At 39.1% G+C, this 25,275-nt stretch overlaps 1 protein-coding gene across 1 annotated transcript in view; it reads right to left on the minus strand.

The window, feature by feature from the left end:
• zmat4a (zinc finger, matrin-type 4a) overlaps positions 1-25,275 on the minus strand; it is a 157,648-nt gene that overhangs the window by 53,685 nt on the left and 78,688 nt on the right. Inside the window, exon 4 of the mRNA XM_062417087.1 lies at positions 15,578-15,734. Within this exon, the coding sequence (XP_062273071.1) occupies positions 15,578-15,734 (157 nt within the window). The remainder of the gene's footprint in view (positions 1-15,577; positions 15,735-25,275) is intronic.

The raw sequence follows: 25,275 nt of genomic DNA on the forward strand, positions 1-25,275 counted from the left end.
TAGGACCTCGAATATCAGCGTTTTGCTCTCCGTTTAGAATTATCTTGTTATTCTGTGAGTCAGACCTGAGCCATAGGCAAAGCTGACTTTACATTACGTTTTGCATTCATCCACAGCAAATTATGTAGGATGTGAATCTGTGAGTATGTGGTTATAGGGTGACCTCTCTAACTAATAGGCCAATGTAAACTGTCGGACTTAATTTATCCCTGTAGTTGCCTTTAGAAGGAAGTCAGAGGTCAGCTGCGTAACAGAGGCCCTCGAGCTGTTATGAATTTGATGCCCTGCGAAAAGAAAAGTAGCAAGGGAATGATGTATATCTGCCAATTCTATATTCAGTCTGACCTGTACAGTATATTAAAACTGCCCTACATACAATATACACAACACCAGGTGACCCACAGGCTCTTTGTCAGTCAGTAAATAAAACTACACTGGGAAGCTTTGAATAGTGTAATACTCCATCAAAGCAGTTGAGACACTTCTGGCATATAGAACATAACCTGAAAGCAAAGCTCTGGGTTTCAGCAACAGCACTCAGGCAATTACCTTCCAGTACAGAGACCGATGACAGGGTGTGGAAAGGAGAATTTAAAGGCTGAGGCAAAAACTCAAAGGATAAAATTTCCCTGTTTGTGGAGATGATGAAGAAGTCAGAGAACAAAAGGGAACACAATCATTGATAGTAAAACAACTTGACTTCAAACTTTTGCTCAAAACAGGATTCAGATGTTCATAGTGATGCTTAGTCACAGTTTTAAAGGAATAAATCATCATTTTTGGGAAACTATATGCTTTCTTGCTTAGAGTCGGGTGAGAGGATTGATGCCGTGCTCATGTCTGTACAATAAACATGACCCAACATGATATTTTTAATTTGTTAAATCTGTACAAAAACCAATGTGTAAAACCAAAAGTTCATGTTTCTGACTTCTGAGTCCCCGTGGGCCACGATTCATCACATCCTCTGAGATTTTATGAGTCTGCTGTACTGACCTTGCCATTCCCAGACACCAAACAACTATGATTGAATTGTCCTAGCTTATCCACATGAGTCCCATTCACACAGCAGCAATCATTGAAGGCAGTGAATTGTGAGGGAAAAAAATCACCTGAAAAAGCACCTAATTCTCTTACAGCTGCCAGAACTAAAGGGCCAGGGCACATTAATCTACACTGACATTTAACATCAATGTTTATGTGACAGGATTAGCTCAACAGTTAATTGGCACCAATAGACCACAATACAAATAAAAACTGACATAATAATACTTGATTTTTATACATATTTTTAGATACATTGTTATTTATTTGAATACATATATATTTATTTATATTTATACTGATTGTAGCTGCTACAAGGATTGCTGCCAAACGAAATTTCACTGTATCTTGTGTGCAATGACAATAAAGCTTCTTTATCTTTATCTTTTCTTTTATATGTTCATCTCAATTTCTGTTATTATTATTATTATTATTATTATTATTTTTTACATGTACAGAGATTTTGACCTGCACATTGTCGACATCTATTCAATGTCAAACTATATCAAAAATGTCACATAAGATATGAGTGTCCATGCATGCAACCCCTGTATTCATAATAATGTACATACCTCTATCCTTTCAATGGTGTACCAAACCTCACATTACTGTGTAGTTACATACTATATATGTTTTCCAAATCAACACGATAAAGACATGTCACCTTGAACAGCAAACCAGGTCTATCATGACTCTTTCTATTATGAATTTGTGATGCATTGAGATTTAATATTTGCAAAATTTTCCTCGAGCCGAGAAAAGCGATTTAAAAATATGTGACATTATCACGATGTAAAGTCTGTGGGCCGAGTGGGAACTCGCCAGGGGCCAGCGGGAGGAACACTACTGCACATATTCTGTGCGCCACATAATGTGGAAGCAAACTCGAAGGCTTGATACTTTTCTGTTTTCCGGTATTCGATGCTAACCATACATTCATGATTGTTACCATATAAAGTTGTAAGTGAACATATTAGCAAAACACTAATGTTTAAACGGAGACATGGAGCAACATTAGCATTCATTTGAAGCTGCATTTCTTTTTTTTGCTGCTTCACATACAACCGTAATTATTCGCTACTTGGATCACATGTGGGATGCAGGTTAAAAACCACAATCTCCGGTATCAAAGTCCTGCATTTTATATGCCCACCATCCACCCGAACCACAATACTAGTGCAGTAGATTGCTCTTAGATTAAGTTAGAATCTACAGTAGTAAAAGAAGTGTGAAAAAAACATTATAAAAAGTTTCTTGGATTGATCTCTTGTGTTACAGCTGCCCACAAGTTAAGAGCGGAGGGGAAATGGGCAAAGAGGAGAAACTCGGGCAAATCATTTTTCTTGGAATACACAGGAATTAAAGGGTTGTGATTGCGAGACCCAAGCAAAGATCATTTATCATCATCAGTGCAACCTCTTTATACAGTATCCTCTGCCAGCGATGTGTAATCGCACTCTGATTTAATATTCCCACTGCTTCTTATGGCAGAGTGTCCGGGGCCATTCGTCTAGCGGCCCACTAGATTTACCTAAAGTCTTTACGTTGGATACGAGGTGGCGGACTCCTCGTTCATAACGGGCCGTGTTATTGCAGGAAGGTCCTCCGGTCTCATGGATAACCCAGCAGGCACGTAAAGGAATGAAACCCTTTCCTCCCATTTAGTGCATCATTAGAGTCATACTGTTTAACACCCCTCTGTGCTTTGATTGAGGGTTCGGATCAGTTCAGGAGGCGGTGGATCGTTGCCGTCACCAAGAGGCAGATGGTGTCGGCACCTGCTGCGTAAAGGACACTTAGACTCTGTAAAATATATTAAATATTACAGGGTTAAGAGTCAGCAAGATAGAAATGCGCCTGCACAGAGATTATTTCATGAGCTTTGGACCTACAGCACTAAGCACTAGTAACGCACTAAAAAATAACACTCTTAGAGGATTGCAGTTTTTCTCCTGGAGCCCTAGAATTATTTTGACATTGATGTCTGAGAAGAACATTTTTTAGGGAGAATCATCAGTACACCAGGGTATGAATCATCTGAGCCTGATGGTCCTGATTTATCATCATCAAGTCAAGGAGACAGTACACATGCCACATTTCATAATGACAGCCTCCTAGCTGGTTAGTCAGAGGACACACACACACACACACACACACACACACACACACACATACACACACACACACACACACAATGCAGTGGTTTATTGGCCTGATGGGCCACACTGCTGTCTGACCAAATGAGGGTGAAGGGTTTTGCCTGTTGGTTCAGATTGTAAAAAAAGAGGGTAGAATGAAGTAATCCAGCACAATGACTTACCATGCAGCATTTCTTGAAATTCAATTTCAGTCCAGTGCTCATACATGTTTTAATGATACATTTTAATGAAGGGTACATTGAGCAATACAAGTATTTTACAGCTGATATTTCTACGAATATGTTTGGATTAAGGCTGCTGGATGATTTTCTGCTCTGCTTTCCACTGTAAATGTCTTCAAAAGTCATGCTTCCAGGTGTTGTGTTTGCAGAGAGACAAAGTAGCTAACCCTAACCCTGAAATAATTCTGACTCATCTTGTTAATGTAACATTTAATAATGCAAAGCAGATGTAGTATAGCTGCTATAAACTACTAGATTCAAAGGTACTGTAGGGAAGTGCAGGTGGAAAATAAATGACATACATGAAAAAACAAGACTACAGTCTACAGCAGTTGCACCATGTTGTAATGCTCATTGTGTAGAGCGGCAAACTGCTGCATAGTTTTGGACGATTTGTGAACTTTGCTAATAGCCTCAGTTTTTTTTAACTGGCGCCATTATCAGGTCAAAATTTCACAGAGATCACAAATGGCTACACCAAAGAACAGTTGTCCATTTTAATCAAAACCACAAATTTCAACCTGTCCGTAGGGATCATCCTCTAGGGAACATGAATGCCTGCACCAAATTTAATGACCATCCATCCAATAGTTGTCGAGATAAATTCATCTGGAGCAAAGTGATCGACCGACAGAGCGATGCTGCCATCCCCACTATTAACAACGCAATGATACATGAGTCAAAAGCTTCCTCCATGTTCTTTTTTAATCTCAGCACCAGGATTTAAAATGTAAATTAAGCCGCTGTGCTTTACACACTGCCAGACTCCAGGTTTCTACAGCAGGAACTTTTGCAGTAGAGTGCTTGACATTTACACTTTAACCAGATCTCCAAATCCCATTTCAAGATGTTACTGGCCAGACAATTGCTTTTCCCTCTGAATTTTGGGACTGATAACATTACACTGCTAAATATGAAAATATAAAGACTGAAACACTGTTTCTGTTTTCTGGTATTTTAATTTACCCACTGCCACCTTTCATCTAATTCATTTTTCTCCTGCGAGCAAATTCTCACATATATGCATATAAATATCTATTGTAGGCACTGTTAGCGGGTTATATTTGAGTGCCTGACATTAGTGTAGGAACGAATGACGCAGGTTTCAGCCCAGGTAGCTGCCGAGCTGTTTAAATGTGAAGACTTCATTGTAGGTAGCCAGCATGTCTGCATAGAAATACTCCTTCCTTCCTGTAATTTAAATTGATTCTGATTCAGATAGTGGCTCTCCTCTCCTTCAGAGCATATTTTCTATGGCAACAATTACTCAATAACTCACATCACTTACCATCGGTCTCCAGGGAGATGTACCGAATACCACCCTATGTGGATGAAAAGCTTACATTTCAAAAGGCAGCTCTATACAAACAGCCAAACTGCATTTTTACAAACTACAAAGAAAAACAGTTTCATGGGTGAAGAATTAAGTAAATTAGGTTTTAATGCAAATAACACTCCGCTCATGGACTTCATATGCTTGCTGTGTTGGCTCTGTCGGCTGTCAATTTACATTATAATCTAATTCGTGTATTCAGCTCTTATTTCATCTCTTTTGTCTTTTAGGAGGCTGTTTATATGAAAATTAAGCTCACCATTGACGAGCCTGGTTTAATGAAAGAAAACTAAAAAAATCCATTAAAAGGCTGTTTCCATGTGCCACACTAATACAACATTTCCTCAGCTGAAGTAGAACATGTCATTTCGTCTGCACTAGTTTAGAACGCTGAGTTGTGTTTAAAGCCAAATCCCCTCCTCGCATGGCATTTGTATGCAGACGGAGACGCAGTACAAAGTAGACCTATTTAGTGTGAACAGAGTTATAAATCTGAGGAGATTCAGCATCTTTGAGGAGAGGGGATCAAAGTGCTCTGAATCCATGCAGTTATCTCTTCCTACAATGCTGTTCCCTTTTGGGGGGCTTTCCGCTCCCCACTCCCTCTCTCTCCTCTGCCTACAAAAAGCTCGCCTGTACATGAGTCAGGGAACGAAACATTCTCTGAGATTCTCACTCTGTCTCTGTGGAAGACTCACTGCAAGCTGTGCAGGCCATGGAAAGTAAACAACAACAACAACAACAACAGCAGCAAGAATCTATATCCTGGAGATTTATTCATCTGTTAAGTTGAACCTGCACTGCAGACAATTTACACTTTAGACTCTGAGTTGAAAAAAAGGTAACAACTTATATTTTATTGTTGTTCCGAGTACTGTTAAACAGTTACAGAATTCTATGGTAATAGAATACACATAAGATCCTTTGGTTGCGCCAACCAGTGCTAATTGTGTCAATAAAAGACAATGATTAATAAGATTTAAATACTTTAACAAATAAAATCAAAGAATAATGTAAAATAATGGAAAACTGACAAATGACAAATGTATCCATCTGCAGAGTCACTCATTGTATACTTCTGTGATATCCTGCACTACCAAAAAACCTTATGAGTTTCTTTAATGTCTCTGCCAGTGATGCTAGCTAATGTAACTTCTTGGAATAAACTTGGACTACATTTAATTACAATCCCTCTAAAAAAAAATAGATAAAATAGTTATGACAAACCACAAAACATGCAGGCTAACATAACGTTAGCATGGACTTTAGACGTTACTTTCAGTCGGCTATCTTTTGTGTTGCTATCAGTAGGAATAACTGCAGCATTAATGTAGACTGTTAACCATCTAAATCTTCTTAGAAGGACACTAAAGAAATATTACTGCCTAAAGCAACACCCAGACACTAACCTGTACTTCTAACTGCTGGCCCAACACTATAGCAACAGTGCAAAGTAATCGGATACAAAACCATTTTTATAACTAACATCACTGCCATGACTTTTATATGTATGAAATTTCAGACTTTTCAATGCCTCCTAAGATCTTCTTCTTTAGCTGAACTGAATGTAACATCACGTGATTGACCAAAGATGGAGATCTTTCAACTGATTAGCACAGTAGTTGCTGTTGTTTATGGTATGGCTTCTAAACCGAATCAGAATATTAGGCTCCATGTAAACCCTGCTACTGTGTGATACTCTTTGCAGGTAATACGCACAAGATCTGCTAACCTTCTGATAGATGAGAACAACATCTGCAGACCATGGTGACTGTACATATTAAATATGGCAACAGCTGTAGCCTCAAAATGGAGGACATATAAACCAAAAATGAATCAAATTTGCAGACAAAAATGTCTAAACCAAAATCTAAATCAGGTTCTATAAATTAGCTTCAGCTTTATAGGGATCTCAGAATTGAGCATACAGTATGTACTGCTGCACTGCATAAGAATGTCAGCAGATTCCCCCAAATAAAAATGTAAAACAGTCTGAATGCTGAGGCAGCTCATTTCTTTAGTTTGAGAAATTGCAAAGAACCAGAAGGAGGCAATTTGAAATAAGGAAGTCCTTTAAGTGCTACTGCCATGATTCATAAACTCTAACTTTTGGTTAACTGTTAACAGGTTGATATATTTAGAGTCAGCAGATAATCATCTTAGCTCAATATGAAGGAATAGGGTTGTGGCCTTATGAACATTTTAGTTCCAGAATTCTCCAAATCACATCCCAGTAAATCAGTGCTGGGATAATATTTCCCCACATTAGGCTGCAGATGTTAAAGGATGTGACATTCATGGCAGTTATTGTGCTTACGGCCCAGACAATTGGAAACGGTCCAGCATGTGGAACTAGTGCTTAGAGAGACCCCATTAGCCATGTGGAGGAATATTAAAATACATGTGGCAGTGATTATATAAAAATACAAATGACCAATTAACATTCATTCAGCCTGAGCTGGAGAAAAAGAAGCTGAATAGGAATTACAAACACATGCATCACTTGCAGTTTAACTAAAAATACATGCATGTGCTATATGGGTCAGAGGAAATATTCACATTAACACAACTGTAGCAGAGTAATGGCTAATTTATGGCAGGTGGCTCAACACTGTGTCGCTAGAAAGAAATGACGTATTACGTTGCCATGGAGATTGTAGTTTTCACTAAAATTCCTTGTTGAGATTTTAGACTGTAACTTTTAGATAGATTGTGTTGTCCTTGTTTAATTAGTCCTGATTGGGATGATATATTGTAACTAAACAAGCCAGCTGGAGGATAGTGTCTGGTTGCCATGGAGATGATTGAAACATTTTGCCAAAGTATGAATTGAAAAGGTCACATGACCATTTAATTTCTGTTGAGCAACCTACCATAAATCAGCCTTAAAAGGCAAAGAGGGGTTGTTTGTTAGATTATAGATAGCCTATGTGAAATGTGTGTAATACAATAGCTGAGGATACAGCTTATGAGAAAAAAAACTAAAACATTACACATTCATTTCAGCTGTAAGATGACATTTTTACATCTTGCATCAATGTACCTTAAATGAAGCATACATGCAAACACAGGTGTACTTCCCTCACAATAGCATATACACACCACCTGTTTTTTATGATTATGTGAGTATGTTTTTGTTGCCATGGTTTAATAAACTATTGAACTGAACATTCTGTTTGTCTTACAGTTTTATTGATCACTAGATAGCATTGACTTGGAATGAAGTTGGTTCGATGTTTAAAAAAATAAATAGCTTTGATGTAGTTAAGCTACTTTTGTCATTTTATTGTAGCTTAGCTTGCTACATTTCTCTGGTGGGTAGCTTCAGTGTAGTGAAGCTTCATTTAATGTAGAGTAACTGGTAGCTTAGCTCACTACATTTTACAAGTAGTTTGCCCAACACTGACTTTCCGACTGGGAACTCAGAAATTCCGACTTCCAAGTCGAAATGGAACACACCATCTCACCCCCCTTTGACTCAGGTCCAGTAGTGACACTGGGTTTTTTTTAGAGCACAATTGCAGTGCTGTAACAATTTAGGCTACAATAAAATTAACAAATATTTTGTGTATAAAATAATATTAAAATTCAAACATTAAAATAGCTATTAAAACAGCCTATTTAATTCAAGCTTGCTGGGTCTCAGAGGTTACTTATGGGCGGGGTGTGGCCTGCAGCTGCCAATTGAATAGGCCTGATGTACACCAGCTGTCAAAAAGGGGAAAAAGCATCAAACAAAGTTCATGAGGTTCTCCCAGGACAACATAGAAGCAGTATGTTCTCATCAGTGTTTATTGAGCTTTTTTTTTAACAGCAGTACCTTCATGGATGTTTGGTGTTTGAGGTGAATGAGGGGGGAAAAAATGGTTGGCACAGACAAGAGTTTTTGCAACTGTATCCAGCTGACAGCAGGCTGGAAGAACAGAGGGGTCCCAAGAGGCAGGCAGATCAACAGAGGAACTCGGCCAGTCAGCTGATGTTACTTATGTAGAAATCAATAGCCTGGGCCTCCCGGTGCCCTGGATTTATCTTCCTGACATTTTCTATTTGTGACAGATCTGGGTGCTTGTACAATAGAGGTGTTTTAAACTACTGTTCCAGAGGATAAAACAAGCCCAGCCCAAACTAGCAGTTCTATTGATTTAACTGGAATATGGGTCGTTTGAACAGGGGCAACAGGCCTTTATAGATACACTTAGTATCTTTCTTTGATGAATCTTCTGCAATATATTTATAATGTATTAATAGGGAGTGTGTGAGAGAGAAAAATTTAAAAAAGTGTTTTTGCTTGAGGCAAATACATGTGTCTGATATTTGTATTTCATCATATCTATGAATATTAATGGGGAGGTTTACTGTTCCATTATAAATGCTGTTTCATAGTTTCATACTCCACTCTGAAAATGATCCAGGCAAACACTGAATAAAAGCATATTTTGAAATGTTTTGGGAAGAAAATAGTGACATATGAAGTTTCTGAATCTCTCAACTGCTCTTAACTATGCTAGAGATGGTAGTATCATCTGTTGGTCGGTCAGGCCACCACTTGGGTCCACATTGAAATACAAATATCTAATGGATTAGCATGAATTTTGACACAGATGTCCTTTGTGGCAATACCATGAGTTCTAATGACTTTGGTGATCTGTTACCTTTACCATTAGCGCCGCCAGCAGCTCAAAGTTTTCAATTATCCTGTGAAATATCTAGACATCTGCTGGATGGATTGGTACTAAATTCAGTACAGATATTCATAGTTTTCAGATTATTCCTCCTGACGTTTCCTTTAGCACCACCATGAGGTTGACATTTGTTGTTTGGAGTTAAATGTCTCAACAATATTTGGATAGATTTCCATTAAATTTGGTGCACCCATTCCTGACTCCCACAGGATCAATAGTGATGTCTTTAATGATCTCCTGAATTATCTCTCACACCAGCATCAGATCAAAATACCAGCTACCCTTTGTGTTTAGTTCTAATCGGCAAATGTTAACTTGCTAACATGTTAACCTTAGATGGTGAACATGGTAAACATTATACCAACAGCCTTTAGTCGTGTTCCGATGTGTCTGTCTAATGTCTCCCAGTAGTTTGCTGTGTGACAATACGATTGATGGCCATGTCACTCCCTCTTTTGGCCGGGATGGAGCTGCCACTGTTCTGAACCATTGGCCACAGATGGCATGCTTAATGGCTGTGTCTGTCACTGACAAGGGGCGAAGAGAGCAAATAGCAAAGGGCGCTGGTTGAACACTGCATCATCAGACTACAACCAGTGCTGTTAGAAAGCAAGGTTTAAACATCCAATCAAACAGTATCTAAGTTCTCTACACCTGAAGCCACTGTATTTTTGACTATTGGATCTACTAACTGATTATTAGATGTATCAGTCACCAAACTATCTGCTTGTAGGAAAACATGTTTTCTCAGTGCCTTCAAGTAATTGTCTGCTGGATCTAGTTAGAGAGGTTCTATCTACGAACACCAAACACATGTAACAATAACCTGACACTACAGTAGGCCATCCCAGCAGTGAAATATGTAACATATGCCAGAATGTAGCAATGAAGATACACAACTACAGTTGCAGTTTTGTAAAAATCAATAATGGCTGTACAAATGTCATCCACTCTACAAAGAAATATTAAAAGTATAGTTTAATTCAAAGACATAAAACTGAAATAGAAAATCCTCACTATTTAGAGCCTGAACCCAGACAAGGTCTGATTTTTTTTTCACTTGACTGAACAGCTCTGAAAATTGTGGCAGATTAATCTTCTTTTGATTGACGAACCAATCAACTGACTTGCTGGAATTTAGGCCTTCTCACAAAATGTTCATTAGTCAAATTATAAGTTGTGTGGTCTTAACTCAAAGCATATTTTATTAGTTGAAGCATCAGACTTTTCATTGTTCACTACATCACTGTAGCCTAACCTTAACCCTTAACCCTAACTCTAACCCTTTTATAAACCAACCTTTTTTCTCAAAATGATGACTGCACATTACGGTAACTGTAATGGAATTAAAGAAGGATAACAGAAAAGGAAGACAGAACTAAACTACTAAACTTAAACCAGGACCTGAACTTTTTATCTCTTTGCACAGTTATGGAACAGCTGTAGTGGAATGCATAAGCAAACAGAGCTAACTAGAACTACAAGTAAATGCATGGTATGTCCCTGGTGTAGGGGAACCTTTGCATACTCACATGTAATGCTCTTTCTTTTCTTGAATGTGCTTGCCCTTCTAGCCATGAATTAGTCTAGCCATGAATTAGTCTAGCCATGAATTAAAAAAGAGCAGTGTATGGAGAATAAAATAAAAACTTCACTTTGGCATCAGGCTCTGTTTCACTCTCTAAGAACATAAATATTTCAACCAGCCAAAGGAAGAACAGAGAGAGAGAGAGATAGATGCTAACCTGCATGGAATAAAAAAGAACAGAGCAGGTGGAGGCTCGGCTGTTAATGCAGCACAGGTAGCAGCAGCAGCAGCACATGCTCAACATTTGGTCGTGACAGTTGTACAAACCCAGCAGACAGAGATGACCCAGAGCAAATATGTCCTGAACAAGTTCTTCAGACTTCTTCTGTCCCACTTTCTATACTTAACTGCTATTCCAGTGCTGCTGCACTGAAAGGAATTATAACATTTCTTGATTTTTTTCAGCTAGAGAGTTCAAGGATTGTTACAACCGAACCTTAACTCAAAAGACGAGGTTTGCGTGCCGATCTACTGATTCAATCCACTTTATGGGGAAGAAAAGGCAACAGTGGCTGAGACAGTGCTAATGCAGTATAAATTCAGTCCGACAATGGGAGACTTCAGATAATACCGCTATAAAAATACAGCATCTTATCAGTCAACAGAAAAACTTCCAACAAAATGAAAAAGAAAAGGGAAGTGTTGAGGGAAATCTGAGAGCGCAGAGTAAAACATAAAAACTGAGAAGTGCATATAAACTACTCGGTCAACTGGAACGCCAACAAGCCCCGGTAAACAAACATAGCTCAAGGCTGATTTATTCACATTCACACTGCTCGCTGTGGACTCAGGTGTTGGGCTCCAGAACAATCTCAAAATATAATGTTTGCTGTGTTTCTCGTTTACTTGCCCCCCCCCCCCGCGACCTTCGCTCATTATTCTCACCGCTGCCAATTTGTAAGCAGATTCAAGGTGAGCAGCTGTCAGAGGATCACAACAACAGCAGACTTCAGTCACCCCAAGGTAAAGAGCAGTTGGTGATTAAATCTAAATAACGCGTAGACACACACAGACAGGAAGAACCAGCCAACAACACCGGCTTGTTGGGCTGCTGTTAGTAAGTTGTAATTGGCCCAAAAAAATCAAAACGTACAGCTTTTTTTATGTAAACCACATTAAGAGTCTACAGACATTCTACTGTAAGGGCTCTGTGGGGCTTTGGGCTAAATCACTTCAGCCTGCTAATATACCCACAATGAGAAACATCAGCATACTAATGTTTAGCAAGTCTAATGTTCTATCATATTCACCATCTTAGTTTTGCCTGTTAGCTGCTAACCTTTGCTAATTACCACTAAATAAATAAGGTAACGCTATTTTGGATGCCATATCACTAATTTTGATCTGATGATGACTTATCACTCAAAACCAGAAATGTCAACCTCATGGTGGGAAAAGTCAACAAATCATCTAGGGACCATGAATGTCTGTACAACATTTTTCAGTACAATATTGAGTTATTTCACACAATCAGTAAAAGCCTAACCTGCTGGTGGCGACAGATAAAGAACCATGAGATTACAAAAGTGCTGAAGATTCCTCCTCTGGGCACCATGAAGATCTTGAAAAAATGTCATGGCAACCCATGCAATAGTTGTGGAGACATTATACTGAAAACTAGGCCTGTCACGATAACTACTTTTGTTGAACGATATATTGTCACAAATAATCGTGATACACAATATTAGTGTCATTTGAAGATAATTTTATACCACTGATATAATGATAATATAATAGTATAATAATGCAGGGGGGGGGGGGGGGGGGGTTGGGTTTGGAGAGTGGATGCTACACTTCTGTAAAAACACAGACTGCCATTATGGGCCGGGTCAGAGTTATTTAACTTTATAGCCTGAATAGCCTCTTAGCTGCTAATGTTAGAGTAGCAATACTGAGGTCAAAGGCCATGTCCATGTGTCATATGATAAGTAGATATATAGACACAATGATGTCGATACTTATGCATGTTAGTAAATCGATAACATAATTATTGGGACATGCCTACTGGAAAACCCAAATGTCAACCTGGTGGCACCAGAAGAAAACTCAGTAGATCACCAAAGTCAGTAAGATTCATCCTTTGGGGACTACGAATGACTGTCCAGCATTTCAGAGCTATTCATCCAATAGTTGTTGAGATATTTCAGTCTTTAGCAAAGTAGTGGAGCAATCAACAAACCAACAGATTGACAGCCTCTGCTTGAGATCATACAACAGCAGTTCTGCCTTAATCATCTCCGCTTATTGTTAATATCTGGTGGTTGGTAGGTTTGTCCCAGAGAAAGGAACATACGTACTGTTAGATAACAGAAACTTAAAAATGATCAGCACCACTGCATATAACACTGCCAAAATGTGCTAAATTGTGGTTGAATCCCATTTAAACGTACAATCCAGCATTTACAGATGTGTCTTCGTATCACCCCTCTTCTATTTTTGTATTAAGTTTGCTGGAGAGGACAGTAGGAGAAAGTGCAGTGCTGACGTCTCAAGGTGAGTTCAGACATAACGGTTGGATGGATTGAGGGCAGAATGTGTGAAAAGACTGAAAGTGGATTGGAGACACATACAGTGAGTTGGCAGCTGAGCATAACAAATGATCGTGTTAATGAAAGGTCTGTATAAATGTCTGACCGGGGTTCCATTTGCAAACATTGTATGCATTGTTCATTGTTCCCTTTCCTCTAAGGATAGAGTTAGCGTTACCAAAAGAAGCCTGGTGATTTATAATCTTTAATATCAGGACTGCAAGATCATGTCCAGATGGGATTGGTACCGCAGGACAATGCTGACAGTGCTATGTCATACCATACATTGCATCTGGTTATTTTAAGCTTCATAAAGTATACTCAAACTTTTATTACTGCCATAAATTACTGAGGTTCCATGTGATAAACATTCCTATCAGATCTAACAAGCAAAGCATCTTTAGTTGATGACTTGCATTCATATAATAACATTTTAGTAGACAAGAGGGATTATTCCCAGAGGGAGAAGGGTTGTGTAAAATTTACTCATAAAAATGACTGTGGGTGTGATTGAATTCACTGAACCATCACTGTAAAACTAATATTAGTTCATGAGTACTGCTCTGGTCATGCTACTGTTATATTGACAGAAAAGCAGGTCCTTTTTTTTTTTTTTTGGTAAGACCACAGATGTCTTACGTTCTCATAAACCTTACACTCATGTTCTGCCTCTAGGGATAGAAAATGATTGGCTGATGGTTGGACCACCACTTTAAAATACATCTCAACAACTGTGCAATGGATTGTCAAGAAATTTGGTAGACCTACAGATATTCCTGGTCCTCAGAGAAGGAATCCTAATGACTTTGGTGATCCCATGACTTTTCCACTTGCATCACCAGCTCTTCAGAGTTTTAACTAGTGCGTGAGAGTGGAAGTGAATACCAACTCAATTTGTACAGACATTCATGGTTCCCTGAGGAGAAACCCTAATTATTTTGCTGATCTCCCAACTTTTATTCAAGCGCTTCCAGCAGGTTGATATCTGTAGTTATAAGCGAAATTTCCCGACAACAATTGGGTGGATTGCCATGAAATTTTAGTTCACAAAGTCCAATTTGGTGTCAAGAATCTCTTACATATACTGTAAATCTGAATGTACTGATACTGCCGACAAAGTACTAAACGTACAATCACCTTAGACTACACACCTACAATACATCTTGAAGTCGAAAAACGGATTCAAACTTATAAAGGTAGTATCTGGCAAACTAGAAATGTCAGGGAGCTTTAAAAGTAAGGCGGTGTATCGGCAAAGGTCAATGCTAAGAATATCTTTGTGAACCTGTAAACATGTTGAGGTTGAAGTGGGTTTAAATCACAGACCTTTGTTTAAGGGGCAGCTGGAATACCTAATGATGATGTCCACCAAATGAGCTGCTTTTCAAGGACAACGGTATCTAGATAGCCTACACCATACATAGGTAAAGGGGTAAATAGTGAGTAAAACCTCTACACTACAAATAACTAATAACTAAAAAACAAAACAAGTACACAGAAGATGCATCAGCAACAATGGTAGAAGTAATGATTCCTCTAGCCCTCAGCCATGCTGCAGTATAGATTTGGCCTTAGGGCTCCTGCAGTTTATTGTGACCCCTACAGCACCTCTATGGGTACATGGCGTTTCACACTGTGCCTGCACACTACTGGACAATAATACATCAATACATCAGACAATGGATGTTGTTAGGATTCAAACATTTCAGAGTGAGAAAATGTGGAGGCAACACACACACACACACACACACACACACACACACACACACACACACACACACACACACACACACACACACACACACTGTAAATTACGTGCTACATAATTTTTTTAAATCAATTACACGGTTCTCCTCCACTTCACACGCACATAGCAACACCTCCAAACACGATCGACACATATGGCGTCCTGCGTCTCATCCCTTAATTATTTTTTTCTTCTCAATAATAAATCCCTTTTGGAAGTGTGTAGCTCCTCTATCATTTATACCCACAATGCATTTCTAACAAGGGGGGGTATACCTTTGGTTGTGATGGCAGGCTGCTCCCCCAGTAGCAGTTTTAGCCTCTTGGCATGGATTTTACCCTGGTAGTGTGACTGTGCGACCACTGCTGAGGTGAAGGACATGTTACACAGCGTGCAGCATTTGTTTTTGTCCACGTCGCCTTCATCGCTGCCCTGAAAAAAAAAAACACAAATAACCCCACAGTGAGACCAGTTTAAAACATCAATGATACATCAAAGAATCCGTCATTATGGGAGCTTTTAAACCAGGATTCAATCAAACATGTCAAATGTATAATTGAAGAAAACACAATATACTATTCTAGCAAGGCAGCTGCACATTGAACACATCGCTAATCTCTAGAGTGTGTGATTCAGATGAGGGGAGGGGGGTGCAACACTCAACGCCTAAAGTGTTTAGATCCTGGTGGGATGCAAATGGAGTCGACTCTGCGTTTTAAGGGGTGATAGTGGGGCCAATACAGCTGATGGTGGACCGCTTCCCGAGCCTCCATCTGTGCAAGCTGCACCAAAACCCATTATCCTCAGAGAGAACGGCGAGGACACACAGCGACCCGCCACGCAGCAAGAGATGGATACTACTGTGTTTTTTTTGTTGTTGTTGTTTTTTTTGCAAAGAGAAGTGAGAGGGAGGAGAGGAAACAGTGCCCCACCAGGCAGGCCGGGTCAAGGAAGGGCTGATACTCAGAGTGGAGCATGAGGAGAGGTTAACTGAACTCCGTGACCTCGTTCAGATGTCTGTTCCTCCGCCTGGTGCATTCTAGCAGATACAAGCGCCAGAGTGTGCGGAAATGTGTGTGTGTGTGTGTGTCTTTTCAGTTGAATTGTCTCAGCTTGAGACCGACTGAGATAATGAGCTCATTCACCTTCATGATGTATTTCTAACACTAACTGTTTGGATTGTACAGTGTGTTCCTGCTTATGTGGCTTTTTGTAGGCCAAGGATGTGCTGACAGCTCCTGTTTTTCATCTTCAATAACATCAAAGTCAAACTAAAATTAAAAACACATTTTTGTTAAAAGGTAAGTCTTTTGTTAAAAGATGTTCATTTGGCTGTTTCTTTAATACGTACATTTCTTTTATTACATTTTATTTAATTTCCGTTTCAACCTGCCAGCTGGCAGGTGTTGGATGAATCATTCAGCTTGCTCCGTGCGGAAGTTCACACATTGCATTGGTGAGATTCGGTAGGTGTGCACGTCAAGTCCTGCGCAACCTATAGTTATTCATAACACCTTCCTCTGTGTAGGTTAGCAGAGACGTTACATAAGTATAATTCCAGATTTAAATGTGTACAAAAATGTTTTTTATCCATTTTGAAAAATAGAATATGCAGAAAAAGTGTTATGAACACTAATGACATGCCTTAAGGGTTGGCAATGTTGGTCTGTTGCTACATCTGTTTAGTTGAAATGAACAGTAGTTTCTAAACAGTTTGTTGGAAATTACATTGGAATCAGAATTTTGGTTTATTCTTTAGGCTCAAGGTGGTGATGTAGGTACCACAGATTGGCTCCTGATGGATGCAAAAGTCAAAACGTTGGGCTTTGATTGAACACATCACTGCTTAAATAAAGAAGAAGTTGATGAAACAAACAGGTCTATGTGTGTTCCTTTTCCTTCAACTGTTGGTCCATCTGTCCATCACTGAATACCTCTTAAGTCCAGAGGATGACGCATGTCTTTGGTGACAACATAACAATCCCAAACCCATACAGATCCTGTGTGTTTTGAACAATTGTATTCATTCATTCATTTTCTCTACCACTAGTTAGTCAGTTAGTTAATCAATCTCAGCTGACATTGGGTGAGAGGCGAGGTACACCCTGGACACTTCATTCATCACAGGGCTAACCTATAGTATAGAGACAGACAACCATTCATATTCACACCTATAAGCAATTTAGAGTCACCAGTTAACCTAACTTGTATGTTTTTGTACTGTTGGGGGAAAACCAGAGTACCAGCAGGCACGAGAGAACATGCAAACTCCACACAGAAGGGCCCCAGCCAGCTGGTGGGTTTGAACCCAGAACCCTCCTGCTGTTAGGTGACAGTGTTAACCACTACCCCACCGTGCAGCCCAACAATTATGTTGTACTGACTTGAAAAGCCTCTGAAGCAACATTTAGGCAAGTGTGCCCCTGAATTGAAATGTGGCTTTGGTAAAACTTGCTAATCATATCTTTTATAGAAAACACTCACACTTTATGTATTCAGCTGAAATGTCAGTTGATGTAATCAATGTTGACTTACCTCATTTGTTCACTAAAGAGTGATCAATTCAGGGTTAACACATGTACCTCTCTTTGCTGTCAAAAATAATTTGGGCACTAGCCAAACTCATTTCAGATGCAAACCAACGATTGAAGCCATCTTTACTCTGCTGGTACTCATTAAGGATGCTGGGTGTGAGGCGGGACAAATGGAACAGCTGCCAGTTTACCACGACTTTATTTTAGAGCCTTTTTTTTTAAAGTATTTTGCTTCTTACTCTGCTCAAAGGTGATTTCAGTATACTCAATTACTCTCAGCGCCACTCAGTCACTTTCAATTAGGTGGCAGAAGGACTCTCGCGTTTACTCCATGAGTGTGTGCTCTGTACTGAAGCTATTTCTCATCTGTCCTCAGGAAGATACAAACTGACTAATTCATTATTCAGCTTATGTGGGCACAACCTTTTTCAAGGAATTCTCCTCATTTGTTAGCAGCTGACCTTTTCACCTGACCGTTTCATACTATTCTAAATTCATATAAATAATTAATATTCTACATTATGGCACTTTGTTGTTTTTTCCTGGCTTTTTTTTTTTTTCTTTAGTTTTTAGTTTCCAGAGAAATAAGCCAGCCAACACATTTTTTGGTAAACAGAGGGGGAAAAATACCAGGTGTTGCATCATACTGTATCCATATGCAAAAAATAAAAAATAATAACAAAACCATTGCAGTCTTTGTAGTGTTTCATCATCTGTTTACTCTTTTCAAAAGAAGATATGAGAAAGTATAATGAACGTTTTTTTAATTAAACGTTTAAATAGGCCTGTCACAATAATTATAGACTTATGGTACAATAACGTAATTATCACCATCATCATGTCTATATATGGACTTATTATGGAGTTATTGTGACAGGCCTATGTTTACATTGATTGCTATATCTTTTGATATGGTGTTGTTTCCATCAGAAATTAAACTCGGTATCATGTGGTCTAAGAGCATCTTAGCACAGCTCCAGTTTGTTAACCTCTCACTTTGCTGCATTCATGTAGGAGTGTACTTCAAGATGTGTCAGTACAACATGACATCACTGTTGAATGTGCTTACGAGTACAATAGAACTGAAACTTTCAACCAGGAAGGGCACAAATGAGATATGAAGTGTTAATTAGTCTAATTTAGCTTTTTCCTCCTCCAATTTCCAGGCGTTATGCTGGCAGTAGATATTGATATTCAGGAATATGTGAGACATGAAAAGTAGTTTTATATCTTCTAAACTAACTCTTGGAAAGAAAACAGATGACCATGACTCTCATATTGATTTGAATATTCTTTTAGCTGACCGGTACATTTTTTTAAACTGATTTACTGATTTCATACACTGGATCAAAGCAGCATTGATGGAGTGAGCTACAAGCGTCGTGACTGTATGTGATGTGACTTGTGATTATATTGCAGTGGTGTGAAATGTTTACTGCTGAAGCATGGTAAGACTTCTGATGTGGAAAGTCTGCATCTACATTAAACAGCCAGTGTTTTCCACACCATTAGGCACCTTTCAAAAAACGGTGACTCGTGACGTTTTACCTGCACCCTGATATGTCAACATGACCGTTCACATAACCAGGACATGTAACAAAACACCTGGTGATTAAGCTAATGAATGTTTTAGGATTGTACTCCGAGCAGTACACAGGTGACCGAATTCAATCACCTCTCTGCCTTCAGAACAAAAGTGACGCGATCCATGGCAGTGCTGGGATTTGTCCTGATGGAAGAGAAGAGTTTGGCTCAGACACAAAACACCTCTCCCAAGAGGAAAACTAATGTCACTGTGTGGGAGGTGCTGAATCACTCGGAGCAAACATCCAACTCCCTAAGTAAGCTGAGGACAGGGGATGTTTAAAGCACTTGAGGAGGGGGATGATACGTTTGGTTAATGCGTCTCTGTGGTTGTGTGAGTGTGTCATCCAAAGGAAGAAGAGGTGGGAGCTTTTCAAACAGGATTGGACTATTCTTGCTGCGCTTTGAGAGGCCACGAGAACATTCACAGAACATTATGTGCCTTATACTGCATGCTTTATACCAGAGAAAATCTTTGATTTCAGTCTTTTTTTTGTTGTTGAAAATTACTCACATCCCTATTACCGCGGCAACAATGGTCATAGAAGATTTTCATAAAAGAGAAGAGTCTTAAAAGACATCACAGAAGTTGTCAGCTTAGACGAGACAGACAAGAAAAAAAAATCCGGCTGACATCATGTAGTTTTATCCCACTTTTATTACAGAACTCGACCACATGCTGCATGTGTTACAGTAACATTACTCAAAATAACTTCATTTTACTCCATATACTATGCATAGTTAGAATACATTTTATTGGTTTGGTTTGAAATGACATTGAAATTTTAGCAACTGCATTTTAAAAGTCTTAAAAATCTTACTGGAGGAGCTACGTTGGTTAGGATGCCAACTTTGGTTGAGATAGGAAAAATATATATTATATATATATATAAAATATATATTAGTATAATATAAGTATAGTAAGTATAAGTATATAACATATATTAGTATAATAAGTATAGCAAGTATAAGTATAATATATATTAGTATAATAAGTATAGCAAGTATAAGTATAATATATATTAGTATAATAAGTATAGTAAGTATAAGTATAATATATATTAGTATAATAAGTATGGTAAGTATAAGTATAATATATATTAGTATAATAAGTATGGTAAGTATAAGTATAATATATATTAGTATAATAAGTATGGTAAGTATAAGTATAATATATATTAGTATAATAGGTATAGTAAGTATAAGTATAATATATATTAGTATAATAAGTATAGCAAGTATAAGTATAATATATATTAGTATAATAAGTATAGCAAGTATAAGTATAATATATATTAGTACAGTATATATATATATATATATATATATAGTAGTAATAGTAGTAATAGTTCATTCCAATGATGAGCCATCATGAACATGTATTATAATGGATTGTAAATGTGAGATATGAACAAAATATGATATTTTCACATTAATGGTTGCTGTAAATTTGTATTTGTTTTAACTGTACACACATTTAGTGATATATTCTCCATACTGAAGAGAAAGTTGGTTCAAAAAGGAAGATCTCCCTCGCCTTTCACTATAGTTGAATATCTGCTGTTTACTCCTCATCTATTTCTCTCCATCACATCCCCTTTCCTTTAAAAAAAAATAAATCACTTCACTTCATTCACAATTCTGACTTCACCCGACCTGACCAATGATATCTCTGCCTATGATCAGCCAGTCTCTGGATGCTGCTCTTTATACATCTCTGAAACTCTGCCATTCGCTCTTTTAGATCTGCTATTACGCAACAACCCGCCTCCTCTCCATCACCACTGTGACCTCCTTAGTATCCAGGGAGACTCATCTAAAGATTTCCATCAAATCAACCACCTGCTGGCTGCACTCCATCACCCCCAGCACCAGCATCCAGACCCTGGAAGCATCCTGTCTTATCTCGGATTTTCATAAGAGCCAACACTTTATGAAAATGCTTCACAATCTAATCCCCCCAAAAAATCTCTCTGTTTGCTAACATCAATGTCCTTATTGAAACATTGCTATGGTTATTTAGTACACCCAGTTAAAAACAAATTGGATGAAAAATTAATATTTTAAAAGAAGGTTTTTTTGTGTTACCAGGCAAAAGTCTAAATTTAAAACACTGCATTTTAATTGGCTGAAAAGGATCAATATGTCAATAAGGAAGGAAGCTGCGTGTGAAGGGGGTTAATGTACAGATGTACTGACCTGTGATCAATCACAGCGAGCTTATTTATAATGCTGCTCTTAAAGTAACTTACATATTTGGATACAAATACAAATATCTATATTTTGACCCACTTTGTTGAGCTTTAAAATGTGAAAACAGACAAAAAAATCATCTTTGACTACAGAAAATAATAAAACTGGTGGGGGGTTGCGGGGGCTCTATACTGCAATTTCATTTTGGACCCCTTACCGAAATGCTATTTGTAGTGAGCTGTAATCTAGTGCAGATCACCACTGTGCATGTGCGCGTGTGCGTGAGTGCATGAGGAGAAGACAAAGACACAGCTCTTCCTCCCACAGTGTGTGATAACGGAGAAACACTGCTGCACTCTGAGTCATTCACACACACACACACACACACACACACACACACACACACACACACACACACACACACACACACACACACACACACACAAACAGAGAAAAAGAGGCCCCTCCTTCCGCCCTTGGCCTCGTCCTTCACTAACTCTTAGAGCACACATGTAGACACACACACAAACACACACACACACACACAGACCCTTCCTTCCTTCAGCTACCGGGCCAGCATCAGCATCAGAAAGAAGCCACTATTCCATCTGATCTGCAGGATTCCCATAATGAGCAAATATATATTCAGGAAGAGACCAAAATACACTCAGCAGATGAGACGTCATCTACCAAATAGGAAGGATATATAATTTCATGCTTAATTAAAACTGGATAAATGAGGAGCTAATTGCAGGGAAATGTAATTAATGAAGCAGTGGGTAGCTAAGGTGTGTGTTTGCCAGATTGACAGTCACGGTGTGTGTATAATGTGCAGGAGCTTTATCTATGTTTGGATATACATTCCTGCGAGATCCAGCATGTACAGCAGAGTGATGGCTTTTATGTGATGTGATTATCTACATTTGAGAATGTGGAGGAATTTTATGATAAGCTCTGAGAGATAGTTTGAACTTGATCTTTTTGTGTGTGTGTGTGTGTGTGTGTGTGTGTGTGTGTGTGTGTGTGTGTGTGTGTGTGTGTGTGTGTGTCTGTCTGTCTGTGTGTGTGTGTGTGTGCGCTTCCGGTTTGGTTCCAGAAAAACCTATGAGTCATCTGAAACGCAATGCAACCAAACTTCGGCCATATTTCAGTTTTTTTTTGTGTGTGTGTGTGTGTGTGTGTGTGTGTGTGTGTGTGTGTGTGTGTCGGTGTGTATGTCTGTGTGTCTGTGTGAGTGTGATTGTGTGTGTGAAAAAAATCTCAACCCAACAGTGAGAAATAATTGGACTTTCTGCATTGGCACAACATACTGCTGTGCTGCACTTCCCTGAATATGTAACTGATGGAGGCTGGAAGACACACATAGAAAAAGACAGAGCATTTTGAGGAGAATGACTGAGTGAGTGAGAGGGTGGGGGGGTAAGGAGAGAGGGGGGGGGGGGGGGGGGGGGGTCCTGCCTCATTCTCATTCATGTGAAGCATAATAAAATAATCTTTTTGATTTGCAAGCAGTAAATTCTCTTTGCTGTCAGTGCTACCGACGCACATTTTCATCTTGGTTTAAGTGAAGCAGCGTGTCCTCGCCTGCCTGCCTGTGTGTGTTTGTGGTGTAACGTAGACGGGCTTTGTGATGTCTCACTGCGCCGGACAGTTGTCTTCTCTCTGGTTGACGCCGCATCAGAAAAAGCAGACATGCTTTTGCATGCAGGCGCCCCCCCCCACGTTTTCTTTCTAGTACCAAAATCAACATGCCACAACGCCCCTCGCGGCACTAGCTCTGGGCTGCTGCTAGTCTGAACTGGATTGGCCTGATCCTGGCCTGGCTTAGCACCGTATAATGCTTGGGCTAAATCTGGAGGTCAGGGAACACTCACTACTCATGTGCATCTCCCCTGAGGCACGCACAGAGAGAAATAGGACAGCCAAGTGCAAGGGTATCCCTGCACTTGGATAAAAGGACTCCCAGGATAAAAGGACTTGCTCCTAACATAGCTGTGGACAATGCAGTCTATTGCTGACAAGCGGAGCATACAGAGGAGTGCTAAGCATGCCTGACACAGTAGTCTATGCTGCTGCTGCTGCTTTAGCCACACATATAATCAAGTGACCTTCACATTAAACAGCAGGCGGTACCAACATGGAGAGAGAACAAACCCTGGCTGGAATTCACTGAGAAGTGTCACAAGGCAACAGGGACAGAAATGTGCTGTGTCTCAAATCTCATTTTTCTGTACTTACATATAATATTTTGATTGCACAAGTGCGTTAACACCGAAAAGTATGGAAAAATGCAGTGCACTATGAGTACTCAAAACGGTCAAAAAGTTGAATGTGGATGTATGGACACTTCTCGCATCCAATGGTTGCCATCGTGGCTACGTGGTGCTTTTCAAACTGGAAATGGACGTTGTAACTACGGTGAACATCGCCACATTCTACAAATGTAAATTATACATGTGTTTTTTGCACTGAGCACCACTATACTGTTGTCACATACAGTATAAGCCATCAGTAGGTTTATTGGGGTAATCTAGCAATCTGTAATGATTTAAAACCATGCTAACGCAAATGCTAATGTTAGCTTGCTAACTAGCTAATCGTCATTTCCAGAAAGTGCACAACAGCTGTGTTTGATTTGAGTCAACACTAACCTGTCAGAATTGGCACACTACACAAGTACATAATGTACACAGTGTACTAACAGAAGTGTACTAATGGAAGTATGTGATTCGAGACACAGTGATAAAGTAAAAGTGTTTGAGTGATTGATTTAAGACAACAGATTTACTCATACTTATAATTTCTCTTGAGCAGAAATGAAATTTACAAGTGGTCCAGGCCTGTGTGGCATCACTTGTAATTGGATGTATTCTCTTCCTCATCTATATAACTGTCTCATCTCTGGACCACCTCCTGTTTTAATCATGGACCACTCTGCTGTAGCAAGACATTTTTTGGGCATCTAATTTTATGTGAATCCATCAGTCTATTAAAGGAAAACGACAAACTATAAAAAAAAGTTTTATTTGTGTTGCTTTGGCAATTGCTTCTATCGGTTATGATAACATAGTAGTGACCACAGTAATTGCTGACTGTGCCTGTAGTGTCACTGAATCATACTCATAGCACAGGAACACCATGAGGCTGCACAGGTATGGAAAGTAATATGGGACAAAAATAAACCAGGAAGCCTGATAGATGTTTTACAAAAGTCAGTCTGGGTATAATTTTACCATTTTTTTTTTTTGGACTAAGCACTCCTGTTTTCCCCCCCATGGAACTATTTTTCATGATGTTGCTGTTATCTAAGATCTCTGCTGTTATTTTAAGTGCCATGTTATCATCCCGGATAGACCCAATGAAAATAAAACCCCAAGTAACAAAAAGTAGTTTACTTGTAACAACACAGCATTGACAGCTTTATACTTTCTAATTTAGTAGCTTTTTGGGTCCTGCAGTCCCCTGCTGACCCTGCTAGATCTGATACATTTACCTCTGCTGATACCTGACAATGGGAGCTAAAACACTGCAGTGTGAAGTTCTTCATTTTACTCTTGTGTAACACTATTGTGAATGAGACTTCACAGCTTACATCATTTGGGGGCATCAGTTATGCATTGAAGGTCTGGTCATACCAGTATGCGGGTCTGGAATGTTCATTA

The sequence above is a fragment of the Scomber scombrus genome, chromosome 4 (genome assembly GCF_963691925.1).
Source record: "Scomber scombrus chromosome 4, fScoSco1.1, whole genome shotgun sequence".
Taxonomy (NCBI): Eukaryota; Metazoa; Chordata; class Actinopteri; order Scombriformes; family Scombridae; genus Scomber; species Scomber scombrus.